Here is a 23,579-nt window from a genome sequence, read left to right as displayed (position 1 = left end):
TGGAGATATATATATAGTTCATTAGGGCACAGCTGGAGTACTGCAGCAGTTCTGGTTTCTTACTATCGAAGGATGTGATTGCACTAGAACCAAGGTTGGAGAGATTCAGCTATGAAGAGGGATTAGATGTATGGGGTTGTTTTTCTTAGAACATGCTAAGGGGTGACCTGAAATGAGATATACAAAGTTCTGAGAAGCATAGACAGTGTAGACAGGAAAAAAAAACAAGCCCTTTAGTGGAGGGACAAATATCTTTAAAACTGTGCCATTGAGTTAAGAGACAGAAGGTTGACAGGGAATCAGGGAAAGAAAATTCACCCAAAAGGTTGTGTATCTGAAACTGTCTGAAAAAGAGGGGGCAGAGGCAGGAACCCTCAAGAACTATTTAAGTGAACACTTAAAACACCATGGTATACAGAAGACTATTATTGCTGGAAAATGAGATTGCGACAGATAGAAATTTGACAAACTGGCACAGGTACAATGAGCTGTAGAGTCTTGCTCCATGTTGTAAAAACTGACACGCTAAAGTTCAGGCAGCACAAAAATGAATTAATGATGAATATTTGTCCTAGAGATTAAAAGAACCCACATGGTTGATGCCATATCAAAACCACTTTTCTCTCAACGGATATACAATAATAAAAGTGAAATAGCCAACTATTACCCAACTCTTCCACTTTAGTCTATGGTTACCTAGTTGTATTCTTCCTCAGTTGGGCCACAAGACATGAAGATGACGCTGTAGAAGTCAATAAATAAGGTGTCCAGTTAATTGTTGCTGAGTATACATTAGCCTTTCTTTAAAGTGAGCTAGCTTGAAGTATTCAATTATTTAAACAATCACCAAGATTCACCATATCTCCTAGAAACTGAAAAAACTGCAGTATCATATTACATAATGGTTCAAACTTTGATTATTTTCAGCTTTAGTTTTGTCTTACTAAAATTGAATTCTTTCACATGACAAATTAAACAAATTCCCCTCCCCTTCCTGGACCACTCCATCACCGGCAACCGACTAACCACGGATATCTACTACAAGCTCACCAACTACCTCAGCTACCCAGACTACACCTCCTACTACCCTAGCTCCTGTAAAAATGCCATCCATTTTTCCCAATTCCTCTGCTTCATCTGTTCCCAGGCTGACCAACTCCATTATAGAAAATACCAGATGGCCTCCAAGATCGCAATTTCTCTTCCCACACAGTTGAGTGCCCTCCAGCATATTTCTTCCACTTCTCACAGCACCGCCTTTGAACCCCACCCAATACAACAAAGAGACCCTCCCACCTTCCATCCTACCAACCTTCACAACATCACATCCTCCGCAACCTAAAAACAGAAGTATATTTCCCTTCCTACCTCTATCAGCCTTCCTGAGACACCATTCCCTCTGCAACTCCCTTGTCAAGTTCACACCCTCCACCAGCCCGCACCACACTCCCAGCATCTTCCTCTGACACCCACAGAAAGTGCAAAACTTGTGCCCACACCACTCCCCTCACCTCTGTCCAAGGTCCCAAAAGGATCCTTACGCAGCCAACAGAAATTTACCTGTACCTGTAATGTCATCTACTGCATCCGTTGCACCTGATGTGGTTTCCTCTACATCGGGGAGACTGGACGCCTACTTGTGGATTGTTTCAGAGAATATCTCTGGGACACCCGCACCAACCAACCCCACTGCCCCGTGGCTGAACACTTCAACTCCCCCCTCCACCAAGGACATGAAGGTCCTGGGCCTCCTCCATTGCCAAACTGTCATCACTCAATGCCAGGAGGAAGAACGCCTCATACTCCACCTTGGGACCCTACAAACACACTGGATCAATGTGGATTTCAACAGTTTCCTCATTTACCCCTCCTCCACCTTATCCCAGTCCCAAGCCTCCAACATGGCACCGCCTCCCTTTCCTATCACTACATTCACCCCACCTGACCTACTACCTGCATCTACGTATTGCATTCTCAGCTACCCCCCCCCCCCCTTTTCAAAGAACTGCAATAAATACTACACAAAAGAAAATTCCCAAACCCTTCATGAAGTCATGTGTTTTATAGTACTTTGAATACTCAAGTGTAGTCACTGTTCTAACAGGGAAAGGCAGTGATCAATTTACACAGAAAGGCTGCACAATCAATCGTGAAACAAGTTACAGACAATCTGCTTTTGCGATGCTCAAGAGGAGAAACCATCAAGGCAGAAAAACACAATTGAAGTTATTCCCATGACAGAAGATGGATGGACAATTTTAGTCTGAAATTGTTTAGAAAATGCAGTAGTAATAAATGTCATTTTGGATTATTGTTGAATTCTTTGAAGTAGAGCTTGGACCCACAATATTCAGCTTTTCTGTCTGCCACTGAAACTCAGTTGAAAATTCCCTCAAAGCTGGTTAGGATTTCTATATTATCCAAAGGGAAATAGCAGTTATTCAAATTCAAATAGCCAGGAACTGGTGAAATTGTCAGCCACTTGACTGACAGAAGGAATCAAATACCAGTGGGCCCACAAGCTGAAGCTTCTGACTCGCAATTCTGGATTAGCTGAACTTGTGGATGCTCGTTATGTGACTGTGCCAACAAGAGTTGCGTTAGACAGCGCTAGAGCACAAGATGACAGACAGGGCTGTAGCAATGGTAGCTACATCTACATCTTGAACGAGTATGCAAAAACTACATATTTAATGTGGATGACACCAGAAAGTGGTCAGCTTTTCTCATATCATTCCTTTCCTTCATTAAATGTTTCAAGATGCAAAGAATATTCCACGACAATGGTCTGAGACATGGACAGTACCAAAGAAGTTGACACTTGTTGTGATAGGCAAGTGACATTATGTTGCATGTCAAGATACTAGCCATGCAATACAAAGCAAACAAAACCATCTTGTTGAGCTGAAGCATTTAAGGTTTATATCAATAAAGTGGACAAAAATGTACCAACAGAAGAAAAGGGAGATAATCACTGTGATGCCTGCTGAGTCCCATCAATGCCCACTCCTCAGGCAGATTTCTTAAGCCGAGAGCACAAAACTGTAGAGATGCACTGGAATTTTGTACGGCAGCATGAAAACATGTCAGCAATGTTGTCAAACACAGTAGACATGTCCAAAAAGACAAGGCAAAGCAGAAAGCAACCATTTTGTTTCTCCAGAACTGCTTCGTGCAATCTTTCCCCAATGCTTCTCATTGCCGTTATCATGCAAGGTCAGACCATGAACAAGTTGAAAAATTAAATTTTCACTTGTTCACTTTTTTTGGACATTTTATAAAGCAAACCAAGATACATGGCAACCTCGAAGCTCCACTTATCACAAATTTTTGGGAAAACTTTGATTTTAATTAATTGAAAGAACTCATTCTTGAATCCCACACAAATTAATTATTATACTCCGTACATCTAAGCATTTTAGCATTATTACAATTTCTTATTCTCAACAAGATTGGTTCACAAATTGCACCAACACATTACAATATCAAACCAATAGAAAGCAGCCAATACAAAGCAATAGAATCTCACTTGATATGGACTGCTCAGTCAGACACTAATTAGAGGAGGAAAGAACAAAATAAAAAGGTTTTAATTCTTCAAGTGATTAACAAGATTTCCTTGTTGCTCTCGGCAATGTAAATACAATAAGTCACACCTACCATTTTTATTCTTGGCCAAGAGCTCTAAACAAAGTTTTGAATTCAGTCCTACTTATTTCCATGTTAAGCCAAATATTACAAATTAAGAGTCAAAGCAAAGGAGGCCATCTGGAAGATATCCCAAAGGAATGTGCTTTTAAAAATGCTGTGATTGCTGTAATGTTGGAAGATACAACAACCAACTTGTGCACATACAGGGCCTGGGTTTAATATCACAACTGAAAGATTGCATTCCCTCAGTACCGCACTGAAGAATCAAGTTTGATAATGTGCTCAAGTCTCTAGGATGGGTTTGAGTATTTGAGCTTCCAAGTTGGGTGAAGACTCTGACCCACAAGGCAGAACGGACACCAAAAATACCAAACAATTGCCAAAAATTACTTCTAAAGCTTGTAACCTTTTGTGAAATAATGGAACAGGTGTAGTGATTCGTAAACAGTCTACGCTTTCACAGTAAAATATAATTCAACACTGGCAAACACAATCAGCTTCCATTAAAACCTTGTTGAGGCAGTCCTGTTGCAAATTATCAAATTTGGTGTATTTTCAGTAACTATACCGCAGAAAGAGAAGCAGGGTGCTTATGCAGATTTATGATTCTTCAAATGTGTAATTTGCCCATACAACTTCATAAGCATCACAGTTGTGGTACAATTGTCAGCAGTTGTCATTTGCTGGAAAACATTTTCAAATAAAAACAAATATTTGGATTGGGTAAGGAATCATTATCCAGACAGCACCATCGATATCACCATGAGAGAGACAATTGATGCATAACAAAAGGATTAATGACGCTACAGAAGAGGTTAAAGGTAAAAGACAGACCTCCATGATCACCACAGCAGGTACAATATTGAGCCTGTGCTCAACTTTATTCCATACCATACTCTTGTCAATCTCGACACTTGAGCTGGCTCCTCTGGCATTACATGAACAAGAAAAGTGTCTCATTAAATAGTGCCCACTTTCTGGCCAAACCTGCTTGAAGTCAATATTCAAGATATGTTGTACTCAAAATTACGAGACTGAGGTCTGCAGACGCTGGAGATCAGAGTTCAGAGCGTGTTGCTGGAATAGCACAGCAGGTCAGGCAGCATCCGAGCAGAAAAATCAGATTTTCTTGCTCTTCAGATGCTGCCTGACCTGCTGTGCTTTTCCAGCAACACACAACTCTACTCAAAATTAATTTGCAGGAAGTTTTCAGGATAATAGTTTGATGTTATAAGGGCTCTGTAACAGGCTAACAGGGCATTTCAGTAGGACACAGACAGAAGTAGTAACTACTGAATTAACACCCAAAAGAGAGATAGCCAAGTGCATGAATGATAACCACTCCAATGATTAGAAATACATTAACTCAATCACGGCATCACTGTCCTGGAAAAATAATTTCTGAACAAAACTGACAGGATAAGAAAGTGAGAGCTGAAACGTTGAATTGATGCTATGGAACTTTGATATTTCATGTTCCAGAGTCAAAATCTTTTGAATTACATTTCTGAAGTCACTTGCGAGATCAAATAATTAAAGCTACTTCAACTGCCCAAAGTACTTGAAAATGAAATGTTTGTTCCTACTTCACATTCTCCACATTAACATGCTAGGAAGGAGAAACCCTTTCTTCAGCACTGCAATAGCCTCACTTGTTCAAGTCTAATTCTACCCCACCTTGTCCAGCTTAACTTTCCACAGGCATTTTCAGTTGACTGGTCCTTGACATCACTTATTAGAAGGATTAAGAGCACTCAATTTGTAATTTGGCATGTCATTTCCTGATTTGTTTGCCAATCAAAACCAATTGATTTATGGTGGTTCTTGTAGAGACTTCGCACAACATTTCTTCAATCCTTTCAGCTAAACAGGTGACTGAGCACCGATTGTTAAACCCATGCCACACACAATTACATCAGAGCTCTCGGTTACTCCACCTGCCATTTTTGGATTTGTTAAATCTGTTATTAGCTCACAGGACATGGGTGTCACTGGCTAAACTAACATTTATAGTCCATCCACAATTGCCCTGAAGGGGATGGTGAGCTGACATTTCAAACTGTTGCAGTCTTTGACATGGAAGGACACATACAATGCTAAAATGGGAGTTCAATGATTTTGTCTTAGTGGGACTGAAGGAACAATATAGTTTCAAGTTAGGATGGAGGCTGCTTTAGATAGCAACTGCCACGGGTAGTATTCCCATATATCTGCTCATTTTCTTCTTCATGGCTGAAGCTGTGGGCTTGAAGTGAGTTTGGGGGACTTGACAAAGGTTTAAAGTTTCTTAAAATAAAGAAGCCCAGATTACATAATTTATTCAGAAGCAGTCTACATCCAAATGGAGCAAGACCTAGAGACATGATACAGAATTAGGCTGACAAGTGGCAAACAACATTTGCACCACATAAATGCAAGGCAATGGCCATCTTCAATACAGAAGAGTCTAATCATCACTTCTTGACTTTGAATGTCATCACCAGTGAATCGCCCACTTAACCTGGAGTTACCACTGACCAGAAACTGAACTAGACGAGCCACAAGCACTAGGTCCGAGCTAGAAATATGCTAAAAATCTTGTAGTGAGTAAATCGGCTTCTGACAACCACACTGCCCAGCCCCCACAGTCAGTATGGCAAGAATCAAGAGTATGATAGGAAAGTGGAGTATTCCAAGTGCAGTTCCATTAACACCCAAAGCTTGACAACATCCAGGACAAAGCAACCCACTTAATTGATACCCCATCCTCAAAATATTCACTCCATCCACCACAATGCTCATTAGCAGCAGTTTGCACCATTTATGAAATACACTGTGGTATTTCACTCAGGGCCCTTAGACACTACCTTTGAAACTCATTATCATCTGGAAGAACAAGGGCAGCCAACTCATGGGAACCCCACCACCTGCAAGTTCTTCCCTAGGTACTCACTATCCTGACAATATATCACCATTTGTTCATTATCACTGGGTCATTCTCCTGGAATTTCCTCCCCTTGTCACTGCAATTAGACTGCAATTACAGCAAGTAGACTGCAGCAGTTCAAGGCAGCAACTGACCACCTTCTCAAGAACAACCAGAGATAGACAAATACTGGTCCTGCCAGTGACACCCACATCCTATGAATGATTACAATCAGTCAATGTAACTCAACTGACATACAATTCTATAGAACTACCTGTTTATTTTTACAACATGGTCAGCATGATACTTCAGTTGCCTTTAATTTGTTTTTTTTTTACTTAAGTATTGAAAATTTTTTATGTAATTACTCTTCCACAGAAAACAAAGCTTTCTGAACTGTTGCCATGAACAGCAGCAAAACATTACTCTTTTGAGAACAGTCCTTACCATAGAAATTGTCAATTTTACAACTGTGCAGCATTAATTCAGAAGGAGCACTAACATGGTTGGTATCAGGCTCCTGACATCAGGTCATTAGGAAATCTAAACATTTTTCAGAGGACCATTACATTTTGATGCCCACTATAGGTACACATGTGCACTAATAAGCAACAAGCAGGGAGTGATTTTTGAAAGGTAAAATCCAAATAGATCACAGCATTCATCAGGGCTGATTCACAAGTATTTTTTAAAAATAAAATCAACCATTGTTAGAGACACCACCTTATATGTGGGTGCTGTGTAGAAAGCAGTTTTATTGTTACTAAATGTTACTTTTAAAAGGTGGTAATGAGATGTACATAAAATGAAGCAAATTATATTGACAAAGGGTGGAACACCCAGACCACTGAACTGTCACTTACTGTGTGCCGTACATATTACATGCTACCAGCATTTTATTTTCTGCCATCTCACCAATTCTTCCAAAATTGTCAGACAGCCTCACATTTAATTTTCGTTCCTCCCTTGGAGATCCCACAACGCCCCAAAACCATACCCAAAAAGCCGGTTCTGCAAAATTCAGCAAAAGCATCACCCAATGGGCGCGACGGGATTATTCTTCCAAAAAGCCACAGACCATCTAAGGGAACCTCTCTCTCCGCCTAGTGCCAGCTCACTCCCCATGATGGAAGTCCCGCTGATTCTGGCTTCAGTCGGAATGAAACTATTTACAACGACTGCAACGGGGTCAGAGCCTTATTCATCCCGAAGTCCTGGGGAAGCCGGTTGTTGACAGCGGTGACCCCCCCCCCCCCCCCCCCCCCCAGAACAGGGGAGGAGAGAAGGCCTGGAGCCAGGCAGGGGACTAACATTAAACAGAGAGCCCGGCGGCACAGTGAGGCCTCGGCCTCGAGTGAAGGCCACAACTCGGCTGTGCCCCCCGAGACCTGGGCCTGGCCCCTCTCTGCCTGGACCCAGCTCCCCCCCCGCCCCCGCCCCGGGGTATGGAGGGGGTGGGGGGGGGAGGTAGCTGCTTGCCCCAGCCCCGGAGGCTGCTGAAGGCGCTGGGCCGGACCAGGGTGAGGTGGCAGGCGCTGGGCCCGCGGGAGGACGGAGCCTCCCGGTGCCGCTTTCCCCGCAGCCCGGCACTCGGAGCTCACCTGTGTCCCCAATAATGATGTACTTGAAGAGGTAAGCGTACGCCATCCTGAGCCGGTGCCCGTTGCGCACTCGAACCGCCGCCGCCTCAGCAATAACAGGCTCCTGCCGACGTCAGCACCGGAACTAGGAGAGCTGCACCCTCCTCAGACAGCGCCAGTCCACACACCAGCGGCACCTAATGGAACTACCGCCACAGACAGCGCCAGACCACACACCAGCGGCACCTAATGGAACTACCGCCACAGACAGCGCCAGACCACACACCAGCGGCACCTAATGGAACTACCTCCACAGACAGCGCCAGACCACACACCAGCGGCACCTAATGGAACTAACGCCACAGACAGCGCCAGACCACACTCCAGCGGCACCTAATGGAATTACCTCCACAGACAGCGCCAGTCCACCCACCAGCGGCACCTAATGGAACTACCTCCAAAGACAGCGCCAGTCCACACACCAGCGGCACCTAATGGAACTACCTCCACAGACAGCGCCAGACCACACACCAGCGGCACCTAATGGAACTACCTCCACAGACAGCGCCAGTCTACGCACCAGCGGCATCTGTTGGAACTACCACCACAGACAGTTAAAAATCACACAGTACCAGGTTATAGTCCAACGGGTTTAATTGGAAGCACTAGCTTTTGGAGCGCTGCTGCTTCATCAGGTGGTTGTGAATTATTGATGTTGAGTGTCAGGAGTGTTCGCTCCCAGTTGGAGAACATTTCAGCGGTCCAGGACATTCGACCTCGGACCTTCGGGTGACCATCCTCCTTCGGGACAGGCAGCAGAGGAAAGTGGCCGAGCAGAAGCTGATAGCTATGTTCTGTACCCATAGGGAGGGCCTCAACCGGGACCTTGGGTTCATGTCACACCACAGGTGACCACTATAAACACACACAGACACAAACAGAAACTCACAGATACTCCTCCACACACTCACAGACACTCCTACACACACACAGACAATCACAGACACTCCTACACACACAGACAATCACAGACACTCCTACACACACACAGAGACACTCACAGACACTCCTACACACACTCACAGACACTCCTACACACACACAGACACTCCTACACACACTCACAGACACTCCTACACACACACAGACACTCCTACACACACAGACACTCCTACACACACACAGACACTCCTACACACACAGACACTCCTACACACACACAGACACTCCTACACACACAGACACTCACAGACACTCCTACACACACAGAGACACTCACAGACACTCCTACACACACTCACAGACACTCCTACACACACACAGACACTCCTACACACACTCACAGACACTCCTACACACACACAGACACTCCTACACACACAGACACTCCTACACACACACAGACACTCCTACACACACACAGACACTCCTACACACACAGACACTCCTACACACACACAGACACTCCTACACACACAGACACTCACAGACACTCCTACACACACACAGACACTCACAGACACTCCTACACACACTCACAGGCACTCCTACACACACACAGACACTCCTACACACACAGACACACACAGACACTCCTACACACACACAGACACTTCTACACTCACAGACACTCCTACACACACTCACAGACACTCATACACACACACAGACACTCCTACACACACACAGACACTCACAGACACTCCTACACACAGACACTCCTACACACACAGACACTCACAGACACACCTACACACACACAGACACTCACAGACACTCCTACACACACTCACAGACACTCCTACACACACACAGACACTCCTACACACACAGACACTCCTACACACAGAGACACTCCTACACACAGAGACACTCCTACACACACAGACACTCACAGACTCTCCTACACACACTCACAGACACTCCTACACACACACAGACACGCCTACACACACAGACACTCACATACACTCCTACACACAGAGAGACACTCCTACACACACAGACACTCACAGACACTCCTACACACAGAGACAATCACAGACTCTCCTACACACAGAGACACTCCTACACACACAGACACTCACAGACTCTCCTACACACAGAGACACTCCTACACACACAGACACTCACAGACACTCCTACACACACAGACACTCCTACACACAGAGAGACACTCCTACACACAGAGAGACACTCCTACACACACAGACACTCACAGACACTCCTACACACAGAGAGACACGCCTACACACACAGACACTCCTACACACAGAGACACTCCTACACACAGAGACACTCACAGACACTCCTACACACAGAGACACTCCTACACACACAGACACTCACAGACACTCCTACACACAGAGACACTCACAGACTCTCCTACACACACAGACACTTAGACTCTCCTACACACAGAGACACTCCTACACACACAGACACTCCTACACACACACAGACACTCCTACACACACACAGACACTCCTACACACACACAGACACACACAGACACTCCTACACACACAGACACTCCTACACACAGAGACACTCCCACACACACAGACACTCACAGACACTCCTACACACACACAGACACTCACAGACACTCCTACACACACACAGACACTCACAGACTCTCCTACACACACTCACAGACACTCCTACACACACAGAGACACTCCTACACACACAGACACTCACAGACACTCCTACACACAGAGAGACACTCCTACACACACAGACACTCCTACACACAGAGACACTCCTACACACACAGACACTCACAGACACTCCTACACACAGAGACACTCACAGACTCTCCTACACACACAGACACTCACAGACTCTCCTACACACAGAGACACTCCTACACACACAGACACTCCTACACACACACAGACACTCCTACACACACACAGACACTCACAGACACTCCTACACACACACAGACACTCACAGACACTCCTACACACAGAGACACTCCTACACACAGAGACACTCCTACACAGACACTCACAGACACTCCTACACTCACAGACACTCCTACACACACAGAGACACTCACAGACACTCCTACACACAGAGACACTCACAGACACTCCTACACACACTCACAGACACTCCTACACACACACAGACACTCCTACACACACACAGACACTCACAGACACTCCTACACACACTCACAGACACTCCTACACACACACAGACACTCCTACACACACACAGACACTCCTACACACACAGACACTCCTACACACACAGACACTCCTACACACACACAGACACTCCTACACACACAGACACTCCTACACACACAGACACTCACAGACACTCCTACACACACTCACAGACATTCCTACACACACACAGACACTCCTACACACACACAGACACTCACAGACACTCCTACACACACAGACACTCCTACACACACAGACACTCACAGACACTCCTACACACACACAGACACTCACAGACACTCCTACACACACTCACAGACACTCCTACACACACACAGACACTCCTACACACACACAGACACTCCTACACACACACAGACACACACAGACACTCCTACACACACAGACACTCCTACACACAGAGACACTCCTACACACAGAGACACTCACAGACACTCCTACACACACTCACAGACACTCCTACACACACACAGACACTCACAGACACTTCTACACACACTCACAGACACTCCGACACACACACAGACACTCCTACACACACACACAGACACTCCTACACACACAGACACTCACAGACACTCCTACACACAGAGACACTCCTACACACACAGACACTCCTACACACAGAGACACTCACAGACTCTCCTACACACACAGACACTCACAGACTCTCCTACACACAGAGACACTCACAGACTCTCCTACACACACAGACACTCACAGACACTCCTACACACAGAGACACTCACAGACTCTCCTACACACACAGACACTCACAGACTCTCCTACACACACAGAGAGACACTCCTACACACACAGACACTCACAGACACTCCTACACACACACAGACACTCCTACACACACACAGACACTCACAGACACTCCTACACACACTCACAGACACTCCTACACACACACACAGACACTCCTACACACACAGACATTCACAGACACTCCTACACACACACAGACACTCACAGACACTCCTACACACACACAGACACTCCTACACACACACAGACACTCACAGACACTCCTACACACACTCACAGACACTCCTACACACACACAGACACTCCTACACACACACAGACACTCCTACACACAGACACTCCTACACACACAGACACTCACAGACACTCCTACACACACACACAGACACTCACAGACACTCCTACACACACTCACAGACACTCCTACACACACACAGACACTCCTACACACACAGACACTCCTACACACACAGACACTCACAGACTCACCTACACACAGAGACACTCCTACACACACAGACACTCACAGACACTCCTACACACAGAGACACTCCTACACACACAGACACTCACAGACACTCCTACACACAGAGACACTCCTACACACACAGACACTCACAGACTCTCCTACACACAGAGACACTCCTACACACAGAGACACTCACAGACACTCCTACACACAGAGACACTCCTACACACACAGACACTCTCAGACTCTCCTACACACAGAGACACTCCTACACACACAGACACTCACAGACTCTCCTACACACAGAGACACTCCTACACACACAGACACTCACAGACACTCCTACACACAGAGACACTCCTACACACACAGACACTCACAGACACTCCTACACACAGAGAGACACTCCTACACACACAGACACTCACAGACACTCCTACACACAGAGAGACACTCCTACACACACAGACACTCCTACACACAGAGAGACACTCCTACACACACAGACACTCACAGACTCTCCTACACAGAGAGACACTCCTACACACACAGACATTCACAGACACTCCTACACACACAGACACTCCTACACACAGAGAGACACTCCTACACACAGAGAGACACTCCTACACACACAGACACTCACAGACACTCCTACACACAGAGACACTCCTACACACACAGACACTCCTACACACAGAGAGACACTCCTACACACACAGACACTCCTACACACAGAGAGACACTCCTACACACACAGACACTCACAGACACTCCTACACACAGAGACAATCACAGGCTCTCCTACACACAGAGACACTCCTACACACACAGACACTCACAGACTCTCCTACACACAGAGACACTCCTACACACACAGACACTCCTACACACAGAGAGACACTCCTACACACACAGACACTCACAGACTCTCCTACACAGAGAGACACTCCGACACACACAGAATTCACAGACACTCCTACACACACAGACACTCCTACACACAGAGAGACACTCCTACACACAGAGAGACACTCCTACACACACACTCACAGACACTCCTACACACAGAGAGACACTCCTACACACACAGACACTCCTACACACAGAGACACTCCTACACACACAGACACTCACAGACACTCCTACACACAGAGACACTCCTACACACAGAGACACTCCTACACACAGAGACACTCACAGACACTCCTACACTCACAGACACTCCTACACTCACAGAGACACTCACAGACACTCCTACACACAGAGACACTCACAGACACTCCTACACACACAGACACTCCTACACACACACAGACACTCCTAGACACATACAGACACTCCTACACACACACAGACACTCCTACGCACACACAGACACTCCTACGCACACAGAGACACTCCTAGACACATACAGACACTCCTACACACCCACAGACACCCACAGACACTCCTACACACACAGACACTCCTACACACACAGAGACACTCCTACACACTCCTACACAGAGAGACACTCCTACACACTCACAGACACTCCTACACACACACAGATACTCCTACACACACAGAGAGACACTCACAGAGAGACTCACAGACACTCCTACACACACAGTTACTCCTACACACACACAGAGACACTCACATTCACTCCTACACACACACAGAGACACACACAGACAATCCTACATACACTCACAGACACTCCTACACACACAGACACTCCTACACACACACAGAAACACACACAGACACTCCTACACACACAGACACTCACAGACTCTCCAACACACAGAGACACTCCTACACACACAGACACTCACAGACACTCCTACACACAGAGACACTCCTACACACACAGACACTCACAGACACTCCTACACACAGAGAGACACTCCTACACACACACTCACAGACACTCCTACACACAGAGAGACACTCCTACACACACAGACACTCACAGACACTCCTACACACAGAGAGACACTCCTACACACACAGACACTCACAGACACTCCTACACACACAGACACTCACAGACACTCCTACACACAGAGACACTCCTACACACACAGACACTCACAGACTCTCCTCCACACAGAGACACTCCTACACACACAGACACTCACAGACACTCCTACACACAGAGACACTCCTACACACACAGACACTCCTACACACAGAGAGACACTCCTACACACACAGACACTCACAGACACTCCTACGCACACACAGACACTCCTACGCACACACAGACACTCCTAGACACATACAGACACTCCTACACACCCACAGACACCCACAGACACTCCTACACACACAGACACTCCTACACACACAGAGACACTCCTACACACTCCTACACAGAGAGACACTCCTACACACTCACAGACACTCCTACACACACACAGATACTCCTACACACACAGAGAGACACTCACAGAGAGACTCACAGACACTCCTACCCACACAGAGACACTCACAGACACTCCTACACAAACAGTTACTCCTACACACACACAGAGACACTCACATTCACTCCTACCCACACACAGACACTCACAGACACTCCTACACACAGAGAGACACTCCTACACACACAGACACTCACAGACACTCCTACACACAGAGAGACACTCCTACACACACAGACACTCACAGACACTCCTACACACACAGACACTCCGACACACAGAGACACTCCTACACACACAGACACTCACAGACTCTCCTCCACACAGAGACACTCCTACACACACAGACACTCACAGACACTCCTACACACAGAGAGACACTCCTACACACACAGACACTCAGACTCTCCTCCACACAGAGACACTCCTACACACACAGACACTCACAGACTCTCCTACACACAGAGACACTCCTACACACACAGACACTCACAGACACTCCTACACACAGAGACACTCCTACACACACAGACACTCACAGACACTCCTACACACAGAGAGACACTCCTACACACACAGACACTCACAGACACTCCTACACACAGAGACACTCACAGACTCTCCTACACACAGAGACACTCCTACACACACAGACACTCACAGACTCTCCTACACACAGAGACACTCCTACACACACAGACACTCCTACACACAGAGAGACACTCCTACACACACAGACACTCACAGACTCTCCTACACAGAGAGACACTCCTACACACACAGACATTCACAGACACTCCTACACACACAGACACTCCTACACACAGAGAGACACTCCTACACACAGAGAGACACTCCTACACACACAGACACTCACAGACACTCCTACACACAGAGAGACACTCCTACACACAGAGACACTCCTACACACAGAGACACTCCTACACACAGAGAGACACTCCTACACACACAGACACTCACAGACACTCCTACACACAGAGACACTCCTACACACAGAGACACTCCTACACACAGAGACACTCACAGACACTCCTACACTCACAAACACTCCTACACACACAGAGACACTCACAGACACTCCTACACACACAGACACTCCTACACACACACAGACACTCCTAGACACATACAGACACTCCTACACACACACAGACACTCCTACGCACACACAGACACTCCTACGCACACAGAGACACTCCTAGACACATACAGACACTCCTACACACCCACAGACACCCACAGACACTCCTACACACACAGACACTCCAACACACACACAGAGACACTCACATTCACTCCTACACACACACAGAGACACACACAGACAATCCTACATACACTCACAGACACTCCTACACACACAGACACTCCTACACACACACAGAAACACACAGAGACACTCCTACACACACAGACACTCACAGACTCTCCAACATACAGAGACACTCCTACACACACAGACACTCACAGACACTCCTACACACAGAGACACTCCTACACACACAGACACTCACAGACACTCCTACACACAGAGAGACACTCCTACACACACACTCACAGACACTCCTACACACAGAGAGACACTCCTACACACACAGACACTCACAGACACTCCTACACACAGAGAGACACTCCTACACACACAGACACTCACAGACACTCCTACACACACAGACACTCACAGACACTCCTACACACAGAGACACTCCTACACACACAGACACTCACAGACTCTCCTCCACACAGAGACACTCCTACACACACAGACACTCACAGACACTCCTACACACAGAGACACTCCTACACACACAGACACTCCTACACACAGAGAGACACTCCTACACACACAGACACTCACAGACTCTCCTCCACACAGAGACACTCCTACACACACAGACACTCCTAGACACATACAGACACTCCTACGCACACACAGACACTCCTACGCACACACAGACACTCCTAGACACATACAGACACTCCTACACACACAGACACTCCTACACACACAGAGACACTCCTACACACTCCTACACAGAAAGACACTCCTACACACTCACAGACACTCCTACACACACACAGATACTCCTACACACACAGAGAGACACTCACAGAGAGACTCACAGACACTCCTACCCACACAGAGAGACTCACAGACACTCCTACCCACACAGAGACACCCACAGACAATCCTACATACACTCACAGACACTCCTACACACACAGACACTCACAGACACTCCTACACACACAGACACTCACAGACTCTCCTACACACAGAGACACTCCTACACACACAGACACTCACAGACACTCCTACACACAGAGACACTCCTACACACACAGACACTCACAGAGACTCCTACACACAGAGAGACACTCCTACACACACAGACACTCACAGACACTCCTACACACACAGACACTCACAGACACTCCGACACACAGAGACACTCCTACACACACAGACACTCACAGACTCTCCTCCACACAGAGACACTCCTACACACACAGACACTCACAGACACTCCTACACACAGAGAGACACTCCTACACACACAGACACTCAGACTCTCCTCCACACAGAGACACTTCTACACACACAGACACTCACAGACACTCCTACACACACAGACACTCCTACACACACAGACACTCACAGACACTCCTACACACAGAGACACTCCTACACACACAGACACTCACAGACACTCCTACACACAGAGACACTCCTACACACACAGACACTCACAGACTCTCCTCCACACAGAGACACTCCTACACACACAGACACTCACAGACACTCCTACACACAGAGACACTCCTACACACACAGACACTCACAGACACTCCTACACACAGAGAGACACTCCTACACACACAGACACTCACAGACACTCCTACACACAGAGACACTCACAGACTCTCCTACACACAGAGACACTCCTACACACACAGACACTCACAGACTCTCCTACACACAGAGACACTCCTACACACACAGACACTCCTACACACAGAGAGACACTCCTACACACACAGACACTCACAGACTCTCCTACACAGAGAGACACTCCTACACACACAGACATTCACAGACACTCCTACACACACAGACACTCCTACACACAGAGAGACACTCCTACACACAGAGAGACACTCCTACACACACAGACACTCACAGACACTCCTACACACAGAGACACTCCTACACACAGAGACACTCCTACACACAGAGAGACACTCCTACACACACAGACACTCCTACACACAGAGACACTCCTACACACAGAGACACTCACAGACACTCCTACACTCACAAACACTCCTACACACACAGAGACACTCACAGACACTCCTACACACACAGAGACACTCACAGACACTCCTACACACACTCACAGACACTCCTACACACACAGAGACACTCCTACACACAGAGAGACACTCCTACACACAGAGACACTCCTACACACAGAGACACTCCTACACACAGAGACACTCACAGACACTCCTACACTCACAAACACTCCTACACACACAGAGACACTCACAGACACTCCTACACACACAGAGACACTCACAGACACTCCTACACACACTCACAGACACTCCTACACACACAGAGACACTCCTACACACACAGACACTCCTACACACTCACAGACACTCCTACACACACACAGAGACACTCCTACACACACAGACACTCCTAGACACATACAGACACTCCTACACACACACAGACACTCCTACGCACACACAGACACTCCTACGCACACACAGACACTCCTAGACACATACAGACACTCCTACACACCCACAGACACCCACAGACACTCCTACACACACAGACACTCCTACACACACAGAGACACTCCTACACACTCCTACACAGAGAGACACTCCTACACACTCACAGACACTCCTACACACACACAGATACTCCCACACACACAGAGAGACACTCACAGAGAGACTCACAGACACTCCTACCCACACAGAGACACTCACAGACACTCCTACACACACAGTTACTCCTACACACACACAGAGACACTCACATTCACTCCTACACACACACAGAGACACCCACAGACAATCCTACATACACTCACAGACACTCCTACACACACAGACACTCCTACACACACACAGAAACACACACAGACACTCCTACACACACAGACACTCACAGACTCTCCTACACACAGAGACACTCCTACACACACAGACACTCACAGACACTCCTACACACAGAGACACTCCTACACACACAGACACTCACAGACACTCCTACACACAGAGAGACACTCCTACACACACAGACACTCACAGACACTCCTACACACAGAGAGACACTCCTACACACACAGACACTCACAGACACTCCTACACACAGAGAGACACTCCTACACACACAGACACTCACAGACACTCCTACACACACAGACACTCACAGACACTCCGACACACAGAGACACTCCTACACACACAGACACTCACAGACTCTCCTCCACACAGAGACACTCCTACACACACAGACACTCACAGACACTCCTACACACAGAGAGACACTCCTACACACACAGACACTCAGACTCTCCTCCACACAGAGACACTCCTACACACACAGACACTCACAGACACTCCTACACACACAGACACTCCTACACACACAGACACTCACAGACACTCCTACACACAGAGACACTCCTACACACACAGACACTCACAGACACTCCTACACACAGAGACACTCCTACACACACAGACACTCACAGACTCTCCTCCACACAGAGACACTCCTACACACACAGACACTCACAGACACTCCTACACACAGAGACACTCCTACACACATAGACACTCACAGACACTCCTACACACAGAGAGACACTCCTACACACACAGACACTCACAGACACTCCTACACACAGAGAGACACTCCTACACACACAGACACTCACAGACACTCCTACACACAGAGAGACACTCCTACACACACAGACACTCACAGACACTCCTACACACAGAGACACTCACAGACTCTCCTACACACAGAGACACTCCTACACACACAGACACTCACAGACTCTCCTACACACAGAGACACTCCTACACACACAGACACTCCTACACACAGAGAGACACTCCTACACACACAGACACTCACAGACTCTCCTACACAGAGAGACACTCCTACACACACAGACATTCACAGACACTCCTACACACACAGACACTCCTACACACAGAGAGACACTCCTACACACAGAGAGACACTCCTACACACACAGACACTCACAGACACTCCTACACACAGAGAGACACTCCTACACACAGAGACACTCCTACACACAGAGACACTCCTACACACAGAGAGACACTCCTACACACACAGACACTCACAGACACTCCTACACACAGAGACACTCCTACACACAGAGACACTCCTACACACAGAGACACTCACAGACACTCCTACACTCACAAACACTCCTACACACACAGAGACACTCACAGACACTCCTACACACACAGAGACACTCACAGACACTCCTACACACACTCACAGACACTCCTACACACACAGAGACACTCCTACACACACAGACACTCCTACACACTCACAGACACTCCTACACACACACAGACACTCCTACACACACCCAGACACTCCTACACACACAGACACTCCTACACACACACAGACACTCCTACACACACACAGACACTCCTACACACACAGACACTCCTACACACACAGACACTCACAGACACTCCTACACACACTCACAGACACTCCTACACACACTCACAGACATTCCTACACACACACAGACACTCCTACACACACACAGACACTCACAGACACTCCTACACACACACAGACACTCACAGACACTCCTACACACACACACAGACACTCCTACACACACACAGACACTCCTACACACACACAGACACACACAGACACTCCTACACACACAGACACTCCTACACACAGAGACACTCCTACACACACAGACACTCCTACACACACAGACACTCCTACACACACAGACACTCACAGACACTCCTACACACACTCACAGACACTCCTACACACACACAGACACTCACAGACACTCCTACACACACTCACAGACATTCCTACACACACACAGACACTCCTACACACACACAGACACTCACAGACACTCCTACACACACACAGACACTCACAGACACTCCTACACACACTCACAGACACTCCTACACACACACAGACACTCCTACACACACACAGACACTCCTACACACACAGACACACACAGACACTCCTACACACACAGACACTCCTACACACAGAGACACTCCTACACACACAGACACTCACAGACACTCCTACACACACTCACAGACACTCCTACACACACACAGACACTCCTACACACACACAGACACTCCTACACACACAGACACACACAGACACTCCTACACACACAGACACTCCTACACACAGAGACACTCCTACACACACAGACACTCACAGACACTCCTACACACACTCACAGACACTCCTACACACACTCACAGACACTCACAGACACTTCTACACACACACAGATACTCACAGACTCTCCTACACACACTCACAGACACTCCTACACACACACAGACACTCCTACACACACACAGACACTCCTACACACACAGACACTCACAGACACTCCTACACACAGAGAGACACTCCTACACACACAGACACTCCTACACACAGAGACACTCCTACACACAGAGACACTCCTACACACAGCGACACTCAGAGACACTCCTACACACAGAGACACTCACAGACTCTCCTACACACACAGACACTCACAGACTCTCCTACACACACAGAGAGACACTCCTACACACACAGACACTCACAGACACTCCTACAGACACACAGACACTCCTACACACACACAGACACTCACAGACACTCCTACACACACTCACAGACACTCCTACACACACACACAGACACTCCTACACACACACACAGACATTCACAGACACTCCTACACACACACAGACACTCGTACACACACACAGACACTCACAGACACTCCTACACACACACAGACACTCCTACACACACAGACACACACAGACTCACCTACACACAGAGACACTCCTACACACACAGACACTCACAGACACTCCTACACACAGAGACACTCCTACACACACAGACACTCACAGACACTCCTACACACACAGACACTCACAGACTCTCCTACACACAGAGACACTCCTACACACACAGACACTCACAGACACTCCTACACACAGAGACACTCCTACACACACAGACACTCCTACACACAGAGAGACACTCCTACACACACAGACACTCCTACACACAGAGAGACACTCCTACACACACAGACACTCACAGATACTCCTACACACAGAGACACTCACAGACTCTCCTACACACAGAGACACTCCTACACACACAGACACTCACAGACTCTCCTACACACAGAGACACTCCTACACACACAGACACTCCTACACACAGAGAGACACTCCTACACACACAGAATTCACAGACACTCCTACACACACAGACACTCCTACACACAGAGAGACACTCCTACACACACAGACACTCCTACACACAGAGAGACACTCCTACACACACAGACACTCCTACACACACACAGATACTCCCACACACACAGAGAGACACTCACAGAGAGACTCACAGACACTCCTACACACCCACAGACACTCACAGACACTCCTACACACACAGACACTCCTACACACACAGAGACACTCCTACACACACAGACACTCCTACACACAGAGAGACACTCCTACACACACAGACACTCACAGACTCTCCTACACAGAGAGACACTCCTACACACACAGACACTCCTACACACAGAGAGACACTCCTACACACACAGACACTCACAGACTCTCCTACACAGAGAGACACTCCTACACACACAGAATTCACAGACACTCCTACACACACAGACACTCCTACACACAGAGAGACACTCCTACACACAGAGAGACACTCCTACACACACAGACACTCCTACACACACAGACACTCCTACACACAGAGAGACACTCCTACACACACAGACACTCACAGACACTCCTACACACAAAGACACTCCTACACACAGAGACACTCCTACACACAGAGACACTCACAGACACTCCTACACTCACAGACACTCCTACACACACAGAGACACTCACAGACACTCCTACACACAGAGACACTGACAGACACTCCTACACACACAGACACTCCTACACACACACAGACACTCCTAGACAGATACAGACACTCCTACACACACACAGACACTCCTACGCACACACAGACACTCCTACGCACACACAGACACTCCTACGCACACAGAGACACTCCTAGACACATACAGACACTCCTACACACCCACAGACACTCACAGACACTCCTACACACACAGACACTCCTACACACACAGAGACACTCCTACACACTCCTACACAGAGAGACACTCCTACACA

General features: G+C 47.4%; 1 protein-coding gene across 1 annotated transcript in view; it reads right to left on the bottom strand.

The window, feature by feature from the left end:
• The window catches only part of rab2a (RAB2A, member RAS oncogene family), an 89,718-nt gene extending 81,419 nt beyond the window's left edge, over positions 1-8,299 (bottom strand). Inside the window, exon 1 of the mRNA XM_043689313.2 lies at positions 8,158-8,299. Coding sequence (XP_043545248.1) covers positions 8,158-8,203 — 46 coding nt within the window. The 5' untranslated portion in view covers positions 8,204-8,299. The remainder of the gene's footprint in view (positions 1-8,157) is intronic.
• Between the last annotated feature and the right edge of the window lie 15,280 nt (positions 8,300-23,579).

Source organism: Chiloscyllium plagiosum, unplaced genomic scaffold, assembly GCF_037043375.1.
Source record: "Chiloscyllium plagiosum isolate Xiang-an unplaced genomic scaffold, Cpla_swu_hap1 HiC_scaffold_4, whole genome shotgun sequence".
NCBI classification, from domain to species: Eukaryota; Metazoa; Chordata; class Chondrichthyes; order Orectolobiformes; family Hemiscylliidae; genus Chiloscyllium; species Chiloscyllium plagiosum.
The sequence above is the reverse complement of the archived record's forward strand: the minus strand, read 5'-3'. Positions and strand labels throughout refer to the sequence as shown.